Here is a 24,135-nt window from a genome sequence, read left to right as displayed (position 1 = left end):
TATCTTTCCTCAGCCTGTCCACCATTCCGTTGTCTCGAAAACCTGCTGTTTTGTAACTAAATACTGATTTTTTATTTATTTTCGACTCCGTGCTTGTACAGCATCCACTCCAAAGCTCAGAAGCCTCTAGGCACAGCTGTAATGAACATAAGCAATAAGCCTAAAAGCAAACAGAAAAGAAGCCTTGAAAAACTGAAGCAGCCCTCAGGAACTACCCTACCTACAGGGAAGTGAGTCTCAGAGCTGGGAATGTGCAAAGCTGTAGAAAACAAACGAACAGGAAAACCAGGCACCACTTCTTAAATCTGTCTGCACACCAGGATGAATGGGACTAAATATGTTGAGGCTGGCAGCAGCACAGATAACAGGGACTGCAGCAAACACAGGGGAAAGCCAAGTTTTGCTGCATGCAGCTGGCAATTTAAAGAACAAATGGAGAGTGGGAAGGGAATAGACGCAGAACAGGAAAGCCCATGTACATGGGAAGGAATTGGCCAAGTGTTTTTACTCCTAGGATCTGCAGCAGTTTCTTTTTAGGAGGATTATTTAAAAAGAAAAAAAAAAAAAGAAAAAAAAAAGAAAAAAAAAGAAAAAGGAAAAATAAAAGAGCCTCAAACGAGAAACAGGCACAGGCACTGCAAATGGTGACTAATGGTGACTATGGGCTCTGATCAAACCGAACAGGTTTGCTGTGTATTACTTGGAGGGGGCTCTTGCCTTTTGCAATCCTGAACATTTGCTGTTTTAGAACAGGTGGGAAATGTCTGAATTGCTGAAATCTCTCCTGGAAATGACATTTAAGGCATCTCTGACAAACATCCACAGTAAATACTGACTGATAGAGCAAGCCTGGTACTGGATTATCATTTTGTTTGCTTGTTTGTTTGTGTTAGAAGAGGCTGCCACAGTAAGCAGCAAAAGGCCATCTCAGTCCAAGGGTTATTTATGTTCAGCGCAAGAAAGGACACGATGATCTTTTGCCTTCCATGTCTCATGCTGAAGAAACACTGGTGTTTCTGTGTGTGGAAGCACTTAGCTCTGAGCCCTCTTCTATTCTGTTTCAGAGTTTTACAACCTTCAGACAAAGTTCCTGCCCTTGCGATCTCCACACATCTGTCAAATGTGGCTGAGCACAGGCTTAGAGATGCAAAGGGATACTTTGCAGATAAACAGCACAACACAGTCTTCTTAGCATCTTGCTAACACGAAAAAAAAAAGAAAATGGAGGTAAAACAAAAGACTTAAGAAGATCTATTTTCACAAGCCTTCCTCAATAGCTTTATAAACTTGTCACAGTATAATTAATAAAGGCTCAGACTTACTTTTTCTCCTTTATCACCTTTCAATCCAGGAAAGCCGGGGGCTCCTTCTTCACCCTAAAACACCAACACAAAAGGTACCTTGTATGCAATAATATATATATATATGTATGTATGTATGTATGTATGTATGTATGTAGAGGTCACAGTAATCTTTTGGAAGCTGAGGCCAACGTTTCCTCCTTGCTGTAAAAGATACCGCTCAATCACCTGCAACTTGGCCATATTTGAACGTGTTCACTTCCAATTTTCCATCCAACTGCCTGCCTCTGACTGATTTTTTTTTTCTTTTTGTAAATACCAGCCAGGAAGAGTCTTTTTTTTCCAAGAACAAAATTAGAGGCATATCCTTGTTAAATAAAACTATTTCAAGCATAGAAACATTTCACTGACAAACTCTCATTTCAAAGTACAGGGACTTGAAATTTTCTGTGGCCAACCTACTGCCAGAGATATATTATTTTCCCCCTTTGCCTGCTCACATTAAGCCAAAAGGTACACCCTGGAAGCCGTTCCATTTAGACCTTTATCAGTAGGTACTTCAAATAGCCAACAGCTAATTTCTTCAAAGATTCAGAGAATGTTTCAGCCAGAGCTCAGTGAAGGAGCAGGATTATGCCCAACGTTACGCAGATTTGTTCAAAATCCAGCAGCTTGCCTACAGTTGTCCTGCATGTTCATGCTTCAAATGATGGCACCCAGGATCCAGCATTGCTGGGTTTTACAAGAAACACTGGCAAGTGTCCTTCAATGGAAGGTTACCGGCATTTCTGCTACCCGAAATGGTAGACATCCATGCATGGGACATTAAAGCCACTGGCACTGCTGGCAAACGGCATGGCACAAAGCAGAGCTAAGCCACTGAGAGCTTTTTCCCTGTCTGCTTCTGTAACACAGAAAGATCGCTTTGAAAGAACATTGAAGTGGCTACGCCAAGCACACGAAAATTAGAAATATATGCAGCAACTCTGGAATTTTCTAAGCTACCTGTAAACACGTATGGACTACCTACCTATGCAGATAAGTTCAGGCCAAATCCTGCCATTTTCAATTTTATTTGCATTGTTTTTTTCATGAATGAATAATCTAGTAGATTTAGATGGATGTATTCTTAGGGCAAGGTTCCAATCAATTTCAGACAAAAAGACAAAACGTGGACTTATTTATAAGTATAGTTTGCACTTATAAGCATATTTTGCACTTAAAGGATAATAAAAGACTGTATCTGAAAAGTATCTGTACTCTATATGCAAATAGAAGTCATTAAATACTTTAATAATCACATTTCTTGCTAACTGAACCTTCATGCAGCACTCAGCCTAGGATTTCCAATGCAGCTAGTGGTACAAATCAGATCTGCTGTATTTGAACGGCTCCCTGATGAGATAGAAAACCCATCAAATAGCAAATGTGATTTTAAAGGAAATTATTTACTCTAAGAGGTCAATATAACTTGAAGAAACTGCTGTTCCATGGCAAAATGTGCAGCATAGGTAGAACAATGATTTGTATGTTTTCTTGGCAAATTAAAGGTATAGGGTTAAATAACTTCTCTTGCCTTTTTTTTTCTTCTTCTTCTTTATGAAGTCGCAATTTCTTGGCATAGCTGAACAAAGTAACCCTGATATCAGTCAATAAATTTCATACAGTGCTCATTGAGCCATTCATGTTGGACAGGATCTAATAATGTTTCTCCTCCAACCTTCCACTCATAGAATCACAGAATCATTAATGTTGGAAAAGACCTCCAAGATCGTCTGGTCCAACCATCCCCCTACCACCAATGTCACCCACTGAACCATGTCCCTAAGCACCACGTCCAACCTTTCCTTGAACACCCCCAGGGACGGTGACTCCACCACCTCCCTCAGCAACCCATTCCAATGCCTGACTGCTCTTTCTGAGAACAAATTTCTCCTGATGCAAAGCACCATCAACAGTGAACTCAGACCAAGTTGTTCAGGGTTTATCCACTTCGGTGTTAAAGACCTCCAAAAACAAGGTTGCTCCTCCTCCCAAACACAATCAGTAATTTGCAACCTAAGCCAATGGCATCCCAGGAGGGGAAAATATTTTTGTTGAAATATCATGATTTTGCCCTTTTCGTTTTCCACAGATGCCAAGAAGCTGTCTGCAAAGATACGAAGCCCAGAACAATGTGTTGGCCTTCACAATGAAGGGACTGCATTGCCATTTTCAGAAAAGGATTGTAGACACTCCTCCACCTAGTGACACTCCTCCACCTCATACCTACCAGGAGCAGCTGGTCAGCCCACTGATCAGCCCCAGGGTCAGCAAGCAGGGGAGAGAGGCTTCAGGGATGCACCACGTTCAAGGAGTATGTGAACCAACAAAGCCCAGCACTCCAAGGAGCTCACTAAAGACATTTTCTCCATCTGTATCTACTGCCACAGCCTCCCTCCTGCTGCATAAGCTGAGGCACTGTGTGGCACACACCAGGTGCTCCATCACAGAACTGACCCTTCACTAGAAATAAAGCCAGAGTGTTTAATTGGTTTGCAGTGGCAATCTTCAGGTACCCACCAGCCTTACCAGAAAACTGTGCAGAAGCAACCTAGACTCTCAAGACAAGTTTAACACCCACTGGGGAACCACCACTGAATGCCACCACCCAACAGAGTAGGAAGGTCTCCTACTTCTGCCACTTCATCCGACTCCCCTGTGGCCCTGGAAAGCTGCTTTGTGTCCCACAAAAAAAAGCCCATCAGGCAAAGGATAGGTTCAGGAGCTCTTTGAACCTTAATAAAAGCATGAGATTGTATTGCCTATGTCAAAACAAACACGTTCACAAAGGAAAGCGCATAACCTACAGGAGTGAGCAGTGGAGGAAACGTGAAGCAGAAAAACATTGACATTGCTGTGCTTTCATACAGTGCCAAAGGAGCTGAGACAGGCAGGGATGGAAAGCAACCAAGAGCCTGCACCCTTAACTCAGAGCCAGCTGCCAAAACCCTCACTAAAGGATGCAGCTAACTGGAACAGAGTCCTGTTGCCAGGGCAATTTATTTCACTAAGCTTTTTTTTTTTTTTTAGTACCCAATTCATGAACTGCATCACAATCACAGAACAATCACCTTTTCTTTTCAGCTGTCCAACAGAACTTTTTAACCAGGTAAGATCCCAACTGTTGGGATCACCGTGCTGCTAAGACCTCAGGAAGTGTTGGTGTACCCCAAAGGTGTCTGCTCCCCTCTTGCCTTCCTCCAATTAAGTCAGCGGGGTTAGCAAAGGGCCAGTGCATCTCTCCTGGAAACCACTAAGGCCAAGAAAAGTTGCAATTAGAGAATGACAATATTGATTGAAGGAGAAATCACGGGGGCCTGAAATGATGTTTTTCAAGAGGAGTTCTTGCTGGGGAGGTTACAACTTCAGCAATTAGGCTCAAAAGGAAGGCAGCAGCTTTTCCCGAGTACTTTTTAGCTTCTTTTTAAATTCTTGAGCATACTGTCCTTCTCTCTTTCACTGAAAATCTAGCCACGTAGGTTTAGCTTCATCCTCTGCGCTGCACAGCCAGCAGCCTTTAATCAAACCTTCCCACCAAGGTTAACAAGAGAATAAACACATTGATTAGCTCATCGTTGGCAAAATCCTTGTCAGAAGGGCCTACATCTGGCAAGATGCCTTCGGATCTCAAGTGGCCAGAGGACTTCTCGTGGGATATCGCTGTGGTGTGCTTCCAGCCACGTGGAAGCAGCCACTGCTGAGCAAGAGAGGGCAGGTAGATAGTGCAGGCACAGAAGTCATATAGTGGCACAGATTGTTAGCATACAGAGGTTACATAGCTCACAGGTAGGTACATATTTCTATAAATGCCGCTTTTCATTTTTCAAGAGTCATTCTATGAGTATTTACTTGAATTACAGCAAGGCCTCATTTATTTCCTGTTTGGGTCACTGTTGGACACTGTATGAATAAATACTAAACGTCAGTCACTACACTCAAAAGCTCAGTTCAAAATTGCAAGCAATATGTAAATGTAATAATGAAATAGCAGAGACAGAGGGTACAGGCTAGTGAAATAGCTGCCAAGCAGACACGGCTCTGCAAGTGCACTGGGCTGAAGGATCTAGTTATCACGCTGTGAGAAATGGGTCAGCTTCAGCAGCTGGCATTAAGCCCCAGGGAAGAAAAGCTCATTGCATTTCTTGCACCAAGGCCAAACGTGGTTGTACACACTGAGAAGGATAAAAATAATTCTGTATATTCACAGGCTGGCCGTGTTCCCAGCTTTGACACGATGACATTCCGGTGGTGACATGTAAACTGTACGTAACTCTTTATCCCATGCGTTTCTGCTGCCACCCATCTACTTTATGGACAGCTGAACTTTTATAGGGAACTTTTTCTCCTTTCTAGAGAAACATCTGGACTAGGACAGGAAGGTAACAAGGACCAGGAGTCCAGGGAAGAAGCAGAAGAGACTACTACTAAGGAGAGGAATAGAGTACAGCTTCTAAGGCAGCTTCCCTTAGGCTTAACCAACACCTCCTGGTTTTGATGGAGTACCTTTATACTTTAGGTGGGGCAGCCTGTTGTCTCCTTGGCCAATAGTTTTGTGCAAAAATGTCTGAGCATGTATGTATTTTTACCTGTGAGGAAGTGTATTAGCAAATACGGCAGTTTGGCTTAGAAATTTCCCAAAATACTGAATCCTACAAACTGAGGATGAAGCACTAGACAAATTACTCTGAGAACTCCATATTTTTTTCCTCAAGGAATCAATATAAATTCTGCAAGTAAATTAGGAGATTTTCCAAGCCATACTAAAACAAAAAGGTTAGGCAGCACTCAGTAAGATAGAATTTTGAATTTGCTTGCATTTAATGCAAGAGTTCAGTCTCACACAAAAGGATACAGAGCAAGGCCTAAGCACTACTTCTGTCCTTCATGGGTGTCTCAAAGCAAGGTTTTTATGAGCCACGTGTTTTTTCGAGACCCAATGGGCAAAAGGAAATGCCACATCCCAAGGAAATTCAGAGCCCAGGCAACTCTCAGCTGCTGCAGAGTATTGGTGTGATTGAATAAAGATATCCCCATCAGCTTCAGGTTACTACAGCAATTGAAAATACAGAGGTGAGCTGGGGAAGTATAAACATGCATAGATAGGTTCCTTCGTTAGCTTGTGCATTCCATTTCTAGATTTAAGCAAGGATATGTTCCTCTCATACCAGTGTCATGTGGATTTACCAAATCATGTCAGCTCTAGGCTATAGAGATACCTCCATGGTCAGGAAGGTCTTAAGGTCTTTTTTTAAATTATTATTTTAAAACCTATCATTACACACTCACCATATGCACACAATGCAGACACAGCTTAATTTGTTGCATATTATCCAAACATTCACCTCTCTTGGGTTAAACTGAGCCTTACTACCCCATATAATCACTGGATGTTATGTATATGGTCTGTGACTAGATTACATCTACATTCCATCTAGATCCTCAGATGGCTGAATGGAGATAATTATAAAATTACAAAGTAGATAATCTAATTGCTAGATAATACATTTCCTCAAAGCAGGAACAACTACTACTTGGATTTTGGTATATCCAGCCTCAGAAGACAGACCTAAAATGGAGGAGGAAGTGGTCCTCCTGTACATGGAAAGACACAGAGATACAACAATTCAGTATCACCTGATTCTAGAGAGACATCGAAAGCGCAGGAAGGAATAACCCATCAGTGCTGCTTTTTAAGCAATCTGCTCAAGTTTAACTGCTTTTCTTTCCTCCACTTGCAGCTCCTTCAGCAGCTGCCAAGTTTACAAACATTTCTTCCAACTCAAGAGCAGCTGTGGCCTATAATCACATATTTTATTTCAAACTCTGGGTTGTGGCCTATGTTAATGGAAATGAGAGCAAACTAAACAAGAAAATAATGGAAAAAAAAAAGACAGTCCAAAACACATGGTTAGATTCTTATTTTCCTGTCAAATTCAAGTAAATCACTGGACTTTTCCTTCACCTTCACAAAGCAGACTACAGATGTACCACACTGAGGTCGATTCTATACACTTTCTTTATTCTGTCTTCCAAATTGGTCTACACCTAACACAAAAGCACCCCTTTTCTAATCCCAAAATGAAATAAAAATTTTTAACCCTGTCACAAAACATCAATAGAGGTGTCACTGGGAGACCTGCACAAATCTGCCAAGCAGGACTCCATGAATCACGCAGTCAGCATATTGACAGCTTTGCAAGCTGGGGGAATCTATGTCCAAGGTAGGAGACGAAATAGCAAAAGCTGAATTAAAATAGAAGAAAACGGGCAAGATGAAATGGAAACAGAAGCAAAACTGAGCTGCACGGTGTTACCATTTCACGATTAATACACCTCTCTCTCCTCTGTTAATTGACTTCACAGTATCCCTGTCAAATGAGAATTTACAACAACTCCAATATTGCTTTCTTTCCACGAGGGTGACAAGTCAGAGGTGCAACTGAACGGAAAACCTAGGGAAGGCCCCAGGGTCTGTGGCAATGATAGAAACTCACTGCAGATTTCCTGGGTCCTAGCTGGGTGCCCTAACCGTAAGTTAATTCTTTCTACTGGCCATTTGACCTGCATTTAACCTGGCAACCTGATGTTCACAAAGGATAAACCAGAAGACTGTGGGTAAGTGGCTACTGCTGATCCACTGTTCCGCACTAAGCAGTTTTCAGTGTTTGATGAGAAAAGTGCAGGTGGAGATGTTGCAAACTGAGTATGGTCTTCAGGTCCAAATGCCTGAGAACACTTCCAAGAGACTGCATGAGGCAGGAATGGGTGGAATACCTTTTCCTTTTTTAGATTCTTCCATCTCAGTGTTACCAGCTTAAGAAAACTGAAACAAAAGAGATTTCACAACTCTGCAGCAGCCAGACAAGAGAAATATTTTTCTTTAGAAATATTGTCGGTTCTGGGCGTGGTGGTGTTTTTTTGTTGTTTGTTTGTTTTTTTGTTGTTGTTTGGTTTGGTTTCTTTTGTTTTGTTTTGGAGTGATGTGGGAAAGATAAAGGTTTCATTAAAGGCCAGAGGTGATCTGCAGACTGACCGAGATGCAGAGCTGCAGTGGATGTATCACCCAGCTCCATTTTCAAAAGCTGCTGACCAGACAGGCAGCACAAATGACTGCCATTTTCTAAGGCACAGATGCAGGATTGTATTAGCTTAATGATGCTAAAACTCTGTTAATATCTTGGAAAATTTGACACCAAAACTGGCATTATCTTGTGCTTCTACAAGAAATATGACATTCATCTCAACTGGGAGTTCACTTCAGTTCATTCTAAGAAGAGAAGAAAATCATCTTGCTTTGTCACAGTATTATATTCTGATTTAATAAAAGAAAAGCCATGTGGACAAGACACACAGGAGTCAGTAGAAGTCATAGGTGTGCCTAGTTTATCAAGAAACCCAGCCCAGTATTCATACAGCTTGTTAAATGACAGTTATAAACATATATATATGTGTATATGTATATATGTATAAATATACACGTATAAACTTGGTGCTGCAGGTGAGAAGGTTCATCAGAACTTAGTGACTTGGTAACCGACCGTACCCTGATCAAGGTCACTGTAGAATTCAGAACAGGCTGGGAATCTCCTAAGACTTCAAAGCACTCATCATCACTGCTAATTAGCTTCATACTACCTGCAAGCCCACTGTGACACTCCTTCACTAACTACATAGGGGATTTCTGAAAGAGTGGGATGGTCAGACCCCTCTGACAACTGCTCAACTATCGATTCACCTGTATCAAAGCTGCCCCACATATCAAGCAAGACAGCCCACCTGTATCAACACTGCCTTGAAGACTTAATTTGCACTAAACATCTACCTCTGCAACAGAGCAAGGGAGATAACAGATAACAATGTACTAACTGTTGTATTTGAAATTCCCCTGTTCAACAGCTATACGAGTGGTTTGATCAACTGACCAAATCCTCACAAGTTCAGAAAAACAACTGAGAAAAAAAATGGATTACAAGCGGTTGGATTACCAGCAGCAAAACTATTAGTTGCTGTGAGGCACATTTCCTTGCAGATCTCAGAGGAAAACAATGCAAGCAAAGGCAAGAGACAACTCAGCTGATTCTGCTTGCATCTCCCTTGGTATTCTGCCTATGTACCAGTCCTTGCAAACAGCAAAAGACTGTCACAGTAAAGCCGGATTTAAATCCCTGTGCTAATCAGGATGCACATGCAGCACAGACTGATGGCCCCTGGAGCACCTAAGAAATCCAGTGTGAAAGAGAAAGCAAAGATGACTTTGTATTATTGAACATGTATCAAGATGAGCGATTGATTGACAGATCATTTGTATCCTGCCTTGACACAGTGAAAGCCAGGATCCTCTCTGCTTGTGAAAGATAGCCCAGGGATACAGATTTTCCTTGTATAACCAGATCAGATAATATAATAAAATCTTATGTCTTTTTTCCAGTGGCAAAACATAACCTGAACATACCCTCTATACTTGATCATGGAAAACCAATAAAACCAGACATGATGCGAGCAAGAGGTCCTTACTCATCCATCCCAAATTTCTACCAATGTGGAAGAACTGTTAGCAAAATTGAAATTCTCATTTCTCTGTTTTGCATGGTTGGGACAAGAGGATGCATTTGTTGGACACTTTGAAATGTGAAAAACAGAACAGCTCTGCTCTAAAACCTTCCTTGTCTCAAAGTAAAAGCTGATGCTCCTTCCTGGTATATGCCAGAGCATGGGACGAGACAAAAAGCTTGCCAAGTGCTAGAGGGGAAGTGCTCACTGAAGCAGAAAAATAACTCAGTCATATATCATGACACTGATTCATTTATGTTCTTACATCTACAGATAGCACACAGAAAATAGTTTGGAGCTTGTGGATGATTAGTCAGGTGTTGGACTGATACATACATACATATATATATATTTTTTTATTGCTTGAAAAATCTTTTAATTCCTTTTGCTCTGCTTCTGGGAAGCCCCTGATGCTCCAGACCTCCACACACCCCTCAGAAGTGTCAGCAGCATTTTGTACAACATCTGAGAAGAGCATACCATGGCAGGGGAGTACTGTCTTAGGGTACTACAAAACCCAGTGAAAACTTGCTCTAACTCACCTGCTGCTTCTGTTATTCCACATTCACCACTTACAGCCTACTCCAGTGCCTCACTGAAGTGTGTAGAAAGCTTTTCCTCAAGTTTAACCACATCATCTAGCCCGTGATTTCTTCCCCTACCTGGTCTATAAAGCGATGCTGCTCCCTAAGTCTTCCTCATCTCACAGTGCATTACAAAGGCTGTGGTTATTCTCCTCATTTTACATACGGAGACACCGAGGAACAAGAAGGAGAAAACTAAGGACAAGATCCCCTGTAGAGCCAGTGACAGAGCTAGGAACAAAACTGGGTCTCCATGTCACTTCAGCACCAAATGCATGAGATTCTCTTGAAATAATGACCACTAATGGTCTGCTCGCTCTTTCACTGGGAAATAAACATTTGCCATGAAAAAAACATTTGCTATTGTGTGCGTGTTCATTACCCAGAAAGGTTTGAGACAAAAATCACCATCTTTATGTCAAATCCAGAGATGGCAGGTCTTGTGGGCTTTAGAAGACTCTAGGTAGTGCTGAAGACAAAGGGTGAGGGACCTAAAAGGGTGAATTTCAGATGTCCAGGCTGGTACCAGGGTTCGTAAAGAACAGCATGAAACACAGCGGTGCTGTGATACCACCTGCCCCTCCACCTGCACTGTCAGAGAGCCACGGTGCTCAGCCATGACCAAGGAAATTCAGCCAGGAAACTGCTTTGATCAGTGGAGCACGCCATGGGAAGGGGAAAAACCGGGCTGCTTGATTGTAACACCGGAGCAGAGCTTGTGACGCTGCCCCTGCCCTAATATCAGAAAGACTGAGAGGGAGGAAAAGCTGCATGGCTATCACGGGCTGGCCGGATGGGCAGATGTGAAAATGTGAGAGGGGCAGGGAGAACTTAAGAGGGCTTTGACAGACAGCTGGTAGCAACCTGCTTCGTGTAATGCTTCAGCTGTCTGTAATTCAATAGGCTACGAGATCTGTTTCACACCGCTAGCAAAGCTTTTCACTTTTGCACCTACCAGACAGCTAATCCATACCTATCAATTGCAATATCGCTCTCAGGAACATCTCAAATCCGAACAAGAGTTATAAGTGACAGAATCAAGGGAATCTGATTTTTTTTTTTTCTGCCTCTCCCCTCCAGCTCTTCTATCAGAGGAAGCACAACGATGGCAAATCTTTCTCATTCGCTTCCTTTCTACGCTGCCAATGGATCTTGGCAGAGAGAGCCTCTAAAGAAGTGCTGGGGATTTCACAAACTTCTGGTTGCCAGTAGATGTCATTATACACCAGCAGTGTGCCTGCCAGCCGGAGGCCAACGCTGAGAGTAAGAAAAAGAAAAAAAAGTGATGTTTTCTAAGTTTATGTAAGTAAAAAACAAGTTACTAGTATCCTTGCACTGCTGAGAATTAAGCTGTCACAATGCACAATTAGTAAGTGATCTGGCTTTGAGCTGTTTATTACCATCTGCAGCTGTTATTCCGGGTCGCAGAAAACCACAGAATTTCTCTAAAGCCCTCTAATTATTGTTAAGAAAAAACTCCATCTAACCACAGTTATTTAGCTGTGCAGAATGTACTTTAACTACAGTTAAGAGGACTCAGAACTACTCGAGGTGCAGACCGAAATTGTTTGCGTGCACAAGAGGATTCAGGCCGTACTCGGAGCACTAAAGCAGACACCGACATTAATACACCTTACCCTTTAACGGGAAGACTCAGAAAAGAAATGACAGATACAAATTACTCCAGTGAGCTGCACGAAAGCCTGATGAAGCAGTGGAGGTGCTATTACACAGATGTGTACCATTAGACAGATATGTAAACGCTGGATGGGGAGGTTAAGTGCTGGGTGACCTTAACCAGATGAAGTCCTTAGCCAGGAATGGATTCAGAGGGATATAATTCCCAGCAGAAGGAAAAAATAAAAATAAAAGGGGAAAAATAATCTGCAGATATTGCACTTTCACTTTCCATTACCAGGTCAATTTGAGCTATGCTCACATTATTTTTCATTCGGCAATAAACTAACAAGATGTGAGCACTAAGAACCATGCCCCGAGGCGGCGATGTTTCCACAGACCTTGTCTCCGAGGAACACCAATTACTGGGTGATTGGGGTTTTGTTTTGTTTTCCAATTTCAAACTCAATAGTATCTCTGAACTCGGAGATGTTTTACCGTCTTGTTACTGTCAAGATGTGCAGGCTGAAAGAGTGCTGCCTGCAGTCCCGGACCCTGGTGCTTCCCAGAGCCCTCAGTCTCCCCTCAGCCAGCCAGCCCCAGGTAAACCGAGTTATAATCGAGATATTTTGGACTCGATGATTATCCAAACACTACAGCAGCCCAAGCAATGCCTAGAACCTTCTGCAGCATCTTTCCTGCAACAGGGTTCAAGGCTTCAGTGGCAAAAGGACACACGTCAGCTCCTGGAGTGATCACTAGTTTAGGCGTATGGACTAATTCTTAATCTTTGCAAACTCAGGCTCCACATTGTATACATGCTCAGAGCACACATTCTACTATGTCCTGGTTATTCTCCCTGCTTTGTATTGGAGCTGGTTTGAAGTTGAGGCTCTCACATTTGGCACTTACTTGAACTGCACTGCAGCAGCCTTGCCACGTACCTGGCTGCTCCTGGCCCAGACTCAGCTTCCCAACTTAGGCTTTGATCTGCTTCATCAACAGGGACCAGCTGGGGATCTAGGCTCCTGGCTGAACCTGGGTACTATCCGTGACCCACTCTGTTCCATGGCACGGGTGCTGTGAGGTCCCTATGCTGCCGGCCGTGGCATCTCAGCTCCAGTCTGCGTTTCCCTTGGGGTGCAGCTAGCCCTTGCTGCACCCTGACACTCAGGGACCTGACTCAAACATTATAGCTCTGCATGTCCAAAATTCCAGCAACTGAGCCCCTCACACAGCCCTTCTCATCCCCAATCACATCTCTTAAAAAGATCCAGGCAAAAGCTCTCCTTGCCCTCCAACCTGTGCAATATTAAGACTCCAGTGATGTTCTTTTTTCAGGTATTTCTGCACCCATTTTGCTTGAGCCCCAAGTTGCTGGATGCTAGCCAGCCCCGACCAAGAGGCAGTATGGTCATTTGGTAAACCACGCTGATGGCACAGCGCTGGGGTAAAGAAGTTACATGGCTTTTAGGTCAGACCTTTCTTAAATCCAGCTGCCTCTGGGTGAAGACAGAGAGAGAAGGGTTGCACGTAGATAGACTGCATCTAGCAGGGTGGATTTCCACAGCTTTTCCAGAAGCCCTAAAAATGGCAATATCTCCAGTTTGGAAGACACATAAGGGAAGGGGAAGCAAGGCCTTTATTTGAACAATATAGCAGGAAAGATATGCAAAGCCTGGAGGGAAAGAGAGACCTTCAGCTTCATTTTACAGGAACAAAGACTAGATGCTTTGCCCAAGGTCAGCAAATCTGTTGGAGCCAAGTTTAAAGCCCACATCTCCTGCAGCATAGTCCAGAGCCTTAACAATCTGCCTGCTTTTCTATGCTTGGTCTTGCAGTCACTGCATCTCTAATAAGCCAAGCCACTTCAGAGGTTTTATTCTCATTAGAAATCCTATAATAATCCGCCTGAATTTTTATCAGGGCAAGTCATTACCATGAAAAAATTCCAACAACACAAAACCCCCCACACATTTTAGGAGAACATAGACTTAATCTTCTAAAGTTGCTTCTCATATTCATTGCTGCGTTTGTGGTTATTAGCATGAAGGGAAACAGATAAGGCACAAAGGGAAAGCTCAGATACTCTTGGAAACACATTATCAAGGGAACTCCCATAGAGCACTGTAATCTGTAATGAAACCTTCATCCACACCTCTGCAGGAGAAGGTGGGTGCTCCTGGTTAGAGTTTTCTCCTCTACAGAGTGGCTTCCTGTGGAAAAAATCAAAGTAGCAATCACAAGACCCAACTTTTTGATCAAAAGCCTCATTCATTTTTCTCCCTGGCACCACACATTACTAGCCAAGCTATTCCGCATCCTGTTTCTCCACACACGAGGAGCCAGAGATTTTTCTTCAACAGCTATAGGCAGCATTGTCCCAAGCCATGAACAGGCTGGGGAAACTTCTGTCCCCTCCAAGGCAATGAAGCTGTTGGGGAGGTTCACCAAGAGTTGAACAAAAAACTGTAAGAACAGCCAGCCCCTAGCCTATCTGCAGCAGTGGCCTCATAGGAGACTTCTCTAGCCTACTGTCGTGCTATTGCACATCACAATTTAAAGTGACTTGCAGACATCCTAAAGCAGAGAGAATGTCTTTTGTACTGAATAGATCCTGACAGATGTCTCTCTTCAAAGAATTTGTATGAACTTTTTTTTTTTTAAACACACACACATTTCATCCTCCAGAGCGAACTGCAAGGAGAATCTCCAGTGTATGAAAAGCAACTTCATTTCGTTCCTTTGAAACTTGCCATCAGCTCGTTTCATTTGCTTCCCCTTCGCTTTCACAATAAAAGAAGCAATGAAAAAATGAATTCCTAATGATGTGTCCGTACCACTCAGAGTACGACAGATTTTCACGTACCACTTCCCCTTCTCACCTGCAGAGCCTTCTCAGCGCCGTTGGTTTTTAGGATGCAAGAAGGGTCACTCAGCAATGCTGGTAAGTACTCTGCACCTTGCAAAACAAGGGTGTAAGATTTGGAAAGCCTCTAAATTAAACTTTTTATGGGGGCATTAAAAGGGCAGAGTGGCTTGTGACATGGATGGCTGTACCCCAGGAATGCAGACCACATACTGTACAGAACCTCTCTTGTCAAACGTGATTTACCTGACTCTGATCAAGTCACTGAAACTCTGTCTTGCTTGAAACATCCTTAAAAAAATGCTCTACAGCTGTTCTTTCTGCCCTCACTCCTCTCCTGCACCTACTCCTTTTGGAGGAGCAGAGGTTTGAAGATATGCATTATAAGCTCTGTGGGACCTCGCCATCTGGTCTAGCGGATACCTGCTTGAATAATCTACAGAAGAAAGCCAAAACTTTGCCTTTCATGGTGATCATGTTATAGTTTTGGATATTTTAACATGTAAAATCAGCTGCTTGATAACATGAGTGCATGAAAAACAAGTGAATAAAGACACAACATAAACTTATGAACAGAAATATAACAGACTACGTGTAATGCCACAGGGATTAAACACTTCAAGGGCTGAAAGATGATGGCCAACAGCAGAAAATCAAGATCCAACACAGAGCAGTGGCAACGGAACCACACCTGAATAAGAAAATCCACCCAAAAGCAGTTTGCATGATCACCTGAAGATGCATTATGTTATTTTCTGGTTTGGTACCTACGTGCAATTCCTTGGTCTGCACTTGCATGTTTCTGCACACAGAGATCAGCCTCCATCAAGCTGAGTTATTTAGGCCTGGCAGGACACTCTGGGCTGTCGCTTGTTCCATCACAGCAAATTTCTTGGTTTACAAAGTCACACAAGACCTCATGTCGACATGAATTAGGTTTTTAGCCACAGCTGCTATTATCTTTTGGTTTACCACTAATGATGTACTTGGCGTGTTATGTGTTCTAACGCAAGCATCATCCTGGCTTTAACTTAGAGATATAACTGAGGTAACAGCCGGGAGAATCAAAGCCAGTGCCACTGTCGTCCTCCTGGAAAAGCACCGGATTTGCCCTCTAACAAATGCCTCAGACCTCACGTAATTGCCCTACACACAATACTTGGCAAAAACATCATCTGGCAGGTGTTTGGCACTAGCACAGCTGGAGAGCAATACTATAATAAGGGGATCGTTTTAATCTCATCATCTCAGTCTTTTCAAAGGTGTGATAACCTTCCTCTCTCAACACTTAGGATGGGAGCCTTGTTCCTACAAGAGAGTCCACAGCACATGCATAGCAAAGATTGCACGGACTGCAGCTGTTTGAAGTCAAATATCTCTGATCTAGTTTCCTAGCACTGGCCCATACCCATAAAATCAAGGAAACATAAAGCTGTCACAGCCGGAGTGAAAAACAAGAATTCATGCTCATGCAGCCATTAGAGCACAGCAGGCAAACAAAAAGGAGCCACATGAATCCTCTCCTTCCAGGTGTGTCACGTTCTCCTGTCTGGAAAGGGTCTCATTTCCTAGGCTGTCCTCCTTTTTCAGGAGGAGAGATGGCAATCAGCATCACAGATAAGCGCAGCCGATCGCCCTGTAGTTCTGGTCGCTTTCCTCTCATAGTGGCTTCTTCTGACACCAAGACACAGACGTGTCCTGCACCCCTATATCCATTGCACACAGACCTCCTGCAGAGGTGACCTCCCCACCACACCTACCACTTTCTGCTACTGAACACTCACCCTCACACCTAACATCTGACTTTAAGATAATTTTTTATGTTCAGGAAAAAGTAGTATACACAGACACATACACCATAATGTTCCCTTTAATCAAGCCAGCGACTCACAGCATATCAATTTTTGCTTTCCATCAGCAACAGCAATGACACTCGGGCACTAGTAGACATGCGGGGCACACACACTAGCTCCCAAATGCACATCCTCTGCAGAGGAGCACATGCTGCCTTGGCTGGTACATGTTCCAAATCAACAAAACAAGCTGGCCATCAGCTCAGGGATCTTTGTGCCTATACAGTCATTTGGGGCACTCTGAGTGGTTTGGCTATCCCAATCAGAGCAGTTCTGGGCAAACCTATTGTGTCTGGGGGGTCTTATTATTTTTTCCTCCTTCTGATCCAGACTTGCAGACCTATTTTTCCAGGCATGAGAATACTATAGATGGAGTGATGTTGTTTTCCACCACTTTTTGCAGAGATCAGAACATAAGAAAACATGAACTTGCTTCAACTGCAGCACAACTTATATCGTAAACATCATGTTTCCCATCAGACTGCTGACTCTCACCACCTGCCAAGCACGAGCTGGTTTCCAAAGGCTGAATTCTGAGTCTCAGAGGCTAAATAGTGGCTGTCAGTGGGAGGACTGCAGGAAGATGGATGCAGAAATGTGCGCTTTACAGCCCCCATGTCTCTAGCCCAGCTCAATAATATTTCCTGCCATGAGCAACCCTCATTTAGATTGTAATTTCACATGACACATTACCACCATATACAATCAATATATCATAATCACAGAAAGAACAAATGAGGAGATGCAATGGCCATAAATGCCATGTTCTTGCTACTGCAGCAATCTTCCTTTCAGATCACAATCCACTATTCTTTTAAATTCCCTGAGCAATCGGGTAGCCACAGAATCCCTGGAAAACAGTTCCACAGACTCTTAAACCCATTTGCAGTATGAAGCACGACAATTTCCTTATTTCATCCCATCCATCTCCTAGACCCTCCTGTTGATCTTCTCATTGTACCCCACAGAATGAAATTTCATTTTGGAGAAGAGGAAAACTCCCACAGCCAGGTGCAATATGGAGTTACATGGGGAAACAGCTAATTGCCCTCTGCATTTTAGGTGTATAGCCTCATTTTTGGGGGGAGTGGGAAGCTCCCAACTAGAGTTGCCTGGAAATCCATGTCTTTTTTGATGCACATTAGTCCAATTATGCTTTATTTCCCATTGTTGATCACAGCTGAATACATTTTTCAAGATAGGTGATCCAGCAATTTTCAGTGGTGTTACTTTCTAACTTTAATTTTAAAACTCTAAGTCTTATTTCTCTATCTTAACTGGTATTTGCAATAAGAAAATACTCTGGCTTTCATCCTCCAGGTTATTAATGAAAATATCCAATGAAAAAGAAAAAAATTATAGCAGTCTCCTCGTGACCCAAATTTAATCCTGTTGAAAATTCAATAAACTTGAACTTATACATTCCGTTTGTTTTTCATCCTTCCAGCCAGTTGCTTTACTGCAGTATCCTCCATGAACTCACTGCTGCTTACATAAAACAAAGATTATGATTCCAATTTAATAGCGTTTTACATGTCCAGTGCACAAAGGAAACCTCAAAGAATATGAAGGGGAAAAGCAGTGAACACTTGAAAGCTTTTCTATAGAAGGAAGTTTAACTCAATATAAAACTTCCCCACAAAGATCCAGTTGTATCACATCTATTGCATTCTGTGCCCTCCAAAAGTTACCTCCAAGCTAAGCAAGCATCTCTCATTTAATTAGTTCAAGAAAGGATTAGATCTTACCTTTTCTCCTTTTTCTCCTCTGCCATAGGCTCTGCCCTAGAAATGCAAAAAGAAGGTACATTTAATAGCAAGGGTGTCAAACTATGTTGTAAATATATATTTTATCTTTTCCTTGATACCCAAGTGTGTGTGTGTGCATATATATCACTAATACATATATACACACAATCACAGGATGGCTAACATATGTAAAGTCACTTTTGGGGGCAAAATTCCTTAATAATAATTCAGTGACAAATTAAAATAGAAAGCCCAATTTTCCTACTCTAGCACCAGAAAACACATCTTATTTTCCATTGATACAAGAGTCTGATACTACATTTCCAAAATCAAAGATGCTAACAACCCTGATTAGACTGAGGGTTAAAGACTTCCTTGCTTAAAACCTCAGTCTGGCATTTGCATTAATCGCAGCTGCGGAAAGCTGGATCTTGGTTATCTGAATGTAAAGGAGTTGGGAGAGATTTGCATCTTCTTTGTGTGCAGTTGCCTCTTACTGTCCTCCGCTAGATGTGCAGCAGTGCTAAAACCAAGTACATCCAAGACACATATTTTAATTAAAATGCCAATACTAAGTTAATTATCAGCTAAATTCAAGGATGAACCCATCCATTCCGCCCCTGAAAGGCCAATGGGTGCTAGAAAGACCAGCTTCTCCCTGGTATAAAGGCCCAGGAAGAGAAACATATTAAACGGACTACACTGACACTGTGAGCAAATGTTCCATGTAGACGAGAGAAAAGCTACTTGTATTTCCAACTCGGTATCTAAAAATCATTCTATTTCTTACTTACTGACTCTCCTTTTTCTCCTCTGAGTCCAGGAAGCCCTTGACTGCCACTTTCTCCCTTCAAAAAGAAGAAAGGTTGTTGATACCACAGAGATAACCACAGGCACAGAAATAATGGACAAAATTTCCTCTTAAACCTCCCATTGCCCTCACTTGTGAGCTGCATCACGTTGGTGTTTGCATTTCTCAGTTAGGTTTTGGTTGCTTTGTGGTTTTATTATTTTTTTATTTGTTTTTGGAAAGCAGTGCAATGAGGGCTTGGCTGAGATCGTGGACACTTCTGTTCCCACTAGTCTCTACTGAGATGATTTCAGCTCCTGCTGAAAGTCCAGAAGGATGGGGTGGACTTCATTGCATTTATACAGACTTGAATGCCCAAGCTCTCTGATTTTGCACTCTATTTTTCATATGAAAATACTGTTGGAACCCTTCAGGGTGCACTAGCAAGGTGTAGAGCTCTCTATTGTGAAGTACTTCAGAAGTCATTATTTTCTGTTAAACCTGGGAAGAACTTAGAAAGTTGGTTTGCATAAGACCTAGAGGGTGCGCACCTAAGATGTGAAAAAAATGAACCGGTAAATATTGTCAAGACTTCAGAGTTATTTTTAATACTTCCAATTTCAAAAAAAAAAAAACACATTGTTTTCATTCACATCGGATTTTCGTGATCAGCCAACTCATCCATTCCCTAGCAGAAAGGTACAACACACACAGTCACTCTCATTGCTTCCACAAATGGAAATAAAAGAAAGGCAAGGTGTAAAAAGATAGTTGAAAACAAAAAAAAAAAATCAAAATGTACAAATTATGATTGGTAGGGAAACAAAAACTGGAAGAACAAGTATATAGGGAGGAACAGTGATCAATCTAAACCCCGTCAAAACTTTTTCTTCTCTTGTTTCTTAGGAATCACAGAACGGTTTGGGTTGGAAGGGACCTTAAAGCCCATCCAGTTCCAGCCCCCCTGCCATGGGCAGGGACACCTCCCACCAGACCAGGTTGCCCAAAGCCCCATCCAGCCTGGCCTTGAGCACCTCCAGGGATGGGGCATCCACAGCTTCTCTGGACAGCCTGTGCCAGGACCTCACCACCTTCTGAGTAAAGACTTCATTCTGAATATCTAATCTAAATCTACTATTTCTTAGTTTAGAGCCATTCCCCCTTGTCCTATCCCTACACCCCCTGACAAAGAGTCCCTCCCCACCTTTCCTGTAGCCCCCTTTAGGTACTGGAAGGCCGCTGTAAGGTCTCCCCAGAGCCTTCTCTTCTCCAGGCCGAACAACCCCAACTCCCTCAGCCTGTCTTCATAGGAGAGGTGCTCCAGCCCCTTGATCATCTTTGTGGCCCTCCTCTGGATGCATTCTAACTTGTCCAAGTCCTTCTTGTGTTGAGGCCCCAGAGAAAAAAGGATACTTTTCACCCAGGAAAAAGAATAGTTGACAGATTAAGGAAGGAAACAGACAGAGAGCCAAGGAAGACGTACCGTTTGATAAACATCTATTAAATAGAGAACTAAAGACATTAAATACTGCAAGTGCAGAAAAAAATTACCTGAAAATCACTGTCATGTACTCCACAGTCTTAAGACTGGAAGAGGGATCATCTGAGAATATACACATTACTTAGACCTGTTTAAAGCTATTTTTAGTGTTGCCAGTCACTCCTTTGAGTCCTCCTGCACCAGGAGCTGCTGGAGAGCAGAAGGCTCTACCTGCCTCCTGCCCGGTTCTCACCCAGAACACATATACCAGAAACACGCTGTGCTGAGCTTTCCATCCATCATGGACAAATGCAGTGTCACTGTTCCTTGTACATGGCTCAGCTGTTTGTACTGCCCATTGACTTTTGCTTGTAGGGAGTTTAGGTGGTCTGGTGTAGACATGGTATCAGGCTGAAAATATCTCAGACCTGGGACAGGAATCTTCACCTGCCACAACAGCAGCAAATCCAGTGACCCCTGCACTCCCCAGGTCTTCCCACATGGACTGCAAAGATCTAATTTTTTTTAGCTCAATTCATTTTGTCCTGATCTCTGTCCAAAAAATGTGCTTAGCTGCACCAGACATTGAAATATTTGTCAAGATCACACATTCTTTTCCCCCCGATGCAGAGAGACTTTTGAAAGCATCCATATCAGTTTTGCCAAGAGAAAAAAACCTCACAGAGCAAGTAGCACATATGCAAAAAAACAGCATTATAGTCAAAGGCAGGTAAGCAACACCATTTCTACAATGTGGATAGAAACCGATCCCACAGAGAAGAGATTTTCCTTAAGCTCAGAGCACAGACTGATAGCGGTGCTAGAAGAGAGCAGAAGCCCACTGACCATCAGCCCAGTGCCCCAGCCAGCCAGCCTGGCTGCCTCCAAAAAACGCAGCATGGATGGCAAGTATAAAAGAAAAATAAATTGAATTAGGATGTTGTTAGAACCTAAAACTTATCAATGAGACCCACGTTCAAGCCAATTCTTCCAAGGCTATTTCCTGTGTTGCTCTTCCCCAACACCATCCTTTACTGTATCTCCCTCCAAAATACGTACAGTGTGTCTCCACACAGAAACCCCAGTTTGGCAGCATGGATGAATGAAGTAAAAATGTTCATCTCTAAAATGTTTTTTTCCCCCACTTTTTCTAGTAACCACAAGCTCCTGTTTTGCCCTGGGTTTTGAAAGACAAATTAAAGAAGAACAGAAACTCATTATCCTCCCATACTGGGTATATGCTTGGAATATTACCCCAGTCAGATAGCACCATAGGAAAAGCCTGTCCAAACATCCCCCACCAAAAGAAGAAATATACTGTGGGAGCTCAGGATAATGGAGCCTGAATGCTAATCTCTTTGCCTTCAACCCAGATAGATGACTGCCACGATCACTTTCCTAAACAGACCCTCAAACTGACTTAAAAAAAAAAAAAAGAAAAAAGAAAAAAAAGAAAGAAAGAAAGAAAGAAGAGGTATCCATTACTTCTACTTTGGACAAGGAGTGAATAAACCACCAGCTACTGCTAGTCCAGGGAAAAACAAACAAATAAATAAATCCAAGACAAAACAACAATAACAACTACCTTAGCCTAGACACAGTGTTACAGTCCTCTTCCTTTTATCAGCCTCTCCAAAGATCTCCTTTTGGGGCAAGGGGGTCATTTTGGTTTCTAACATTGATCTCCACTGCTATTAGTACCCCCTGGTGGGACTCGTTTCTCAGGTGACTCACACCAGCTGCATGTTGTTTTTTAGAAGCAGCTAGATCAGCTTCTTTCCTGGCTACTTATATGGCCATAAAGTCTCTTGTGGGTTATTTCTCAGTACCAGCCTGTAAAATACTTCTGGATAATGCCCAAGTGCCTACAGTCCACTTAAATATCCCTTGGGCTCCAGTTATTTAGGATTAGATTTCAGCCTTGCAACTCACCCCCAATAAAGAGATGCTCAATTACGTTGATGTCTATAGAGAAAATCATGACTTCTGACTCAGAGTCCTGACATCGGTGTTTCTACCTTTTTCTGATAATTTCTTTCCTTCTTAATTAGTTTACTCCCACCTCTCCATTTAGTCAATTAATGCTTAGTCTTTTCTTATGCTGTACTTGCTTGCTAGCATGTTTTAATCAAACCTAAGAGCATGGTGGATATGGATATAATTTATTTTTATTTTTAGCATTTCTTGAAGCCACAGCTAGTGGATTTATGTAACAAATAGAGATCTTCAGTATTCATTACCTTAAAAAAGCTTTACAGCCACCCTCATTACACAACAACACAGCTTTAAAACACAACGCTAGCCCCTTAGAAATGAGGGAGACAAGCTGAATGATCGTGACCATATTTTGGACACTTCTACCACATAATGCAGAAGCCAGTCATTTCTGTGGGGCCTTGGCCCACCTCATGGTAATACTGGGGAGCTGCAAATAGCACCCGCTTTCTTCCCCATTGCCAGCATTTCAGTTGGGGTGGCTCAGTAATATACAAATAGGAAGGAGGGGAGAGAAATTTGTCCCTGCACAGAGAGCAGGGACTGGGACAAAGCTGATCTTCAGCAAACTGGTCTTTGGCTGGCCTATGCAAGAACTGTTGTCAAGGGCTTTATATATTATTTAATCTTTGCTAGTCAGGAATCAAACCTATGGCTTGCCTTATTTAGCAGATAAAGAAGCTAAGTTGTCTGCCTCAAATCATCAGTTGTTTATACCAGACTGCTGTCAGAGCCATTTAAGTGGCATCATCCCCAACTCTCAGAGCCTGTGACATGGTCCTACCTTAGTAGCATGCGAGTCACGGAGCACTACATCCAACAAAAACTCACACACATCTCCAGAGCCATCGAGTCACCCACCTGCAGGGGTGGGACAGCCATTCGGGGATCTGTTAAAAAATGCCTCCTGCTGTGTTGCTTGGACATAGCCTGTTATGTAAACAACTAATACCTCCTACCCTGCGCCGTGCTGCACAGTACAGACATCCTCGCCAGTGCGCAGACCTTGTCAAAGCACTGAAAGACAACGGGATGCTGCTGCAGGGCGCTTTTATTATAACCCTCATTGCCCTCCTGCAACCTCCTCACAAGAGTCATGGCTCTGCCATTCTTCAAAACAGCCCTTTATTATTTAGGCTGTCACAGATTAAAATAGAAAGTTGCTATTTATATTCCCACAAGGAAATATTTTCTGCAGTTTCAGTCAGGCACATCTGAACACTAATGCACCCGTGCTCTTTATTGCCAGCAGAAAACATACCCCCAAACACAGACCCTCTTTACTCAAGGTTTCTCCCTGCAGGCA

At 42.7% G+C, this 24,135-nt stretch overlaps 1 protein-coding gene across 2 annotated transcripts in view; it reads right to left on the bottom strand.

Moving 5' to 3' along the window:
- The window catches only part of COL22A1 (collagen type XXII alpha 1 chain), a 232,239-nt gene that overhangs the window by 105,497 nt on the left and 102,607 nt on the right, over positions 1–24,135 (bottom strand). For both annotated transcript variants that reach the window (XM_083826393.1, XM_083826392.1), the window contains 3 exons: positions 19,359–19,412; positions 18,565–18,600; positions 1,323–1,376 (listed from right to left, as the gene is read on the bottom strand). In XM_083826393.1, coding sequence (XP_083682519.1) covers positions 1,323–1,376; positions 18,565–18,600; positions 19,359–19,412 — 144 coding nt within the window. The remainder of the gene's footprint in view (positions 1–1,322; positions 1,377–18,564; positions 18,601–19,358; positions 19,413–24,135) is intronic.

This window comes from Anser anser (assembly GCF_964211835.1).
Source record: "Anser anser genome assembly, chromosome: 2".
Taxonomy (NCBI): domain Eukaryota; kingdom Metazoa; phylum Chordata; class Aves; order Anseriformes; family Anatidae; genus Anser; species Anser anser.
The sequence above is the reverse complement of the archived record's forward strand: the minus strand, read 5'-3'. Positions and strand labels throughout refer to the sequence as shown.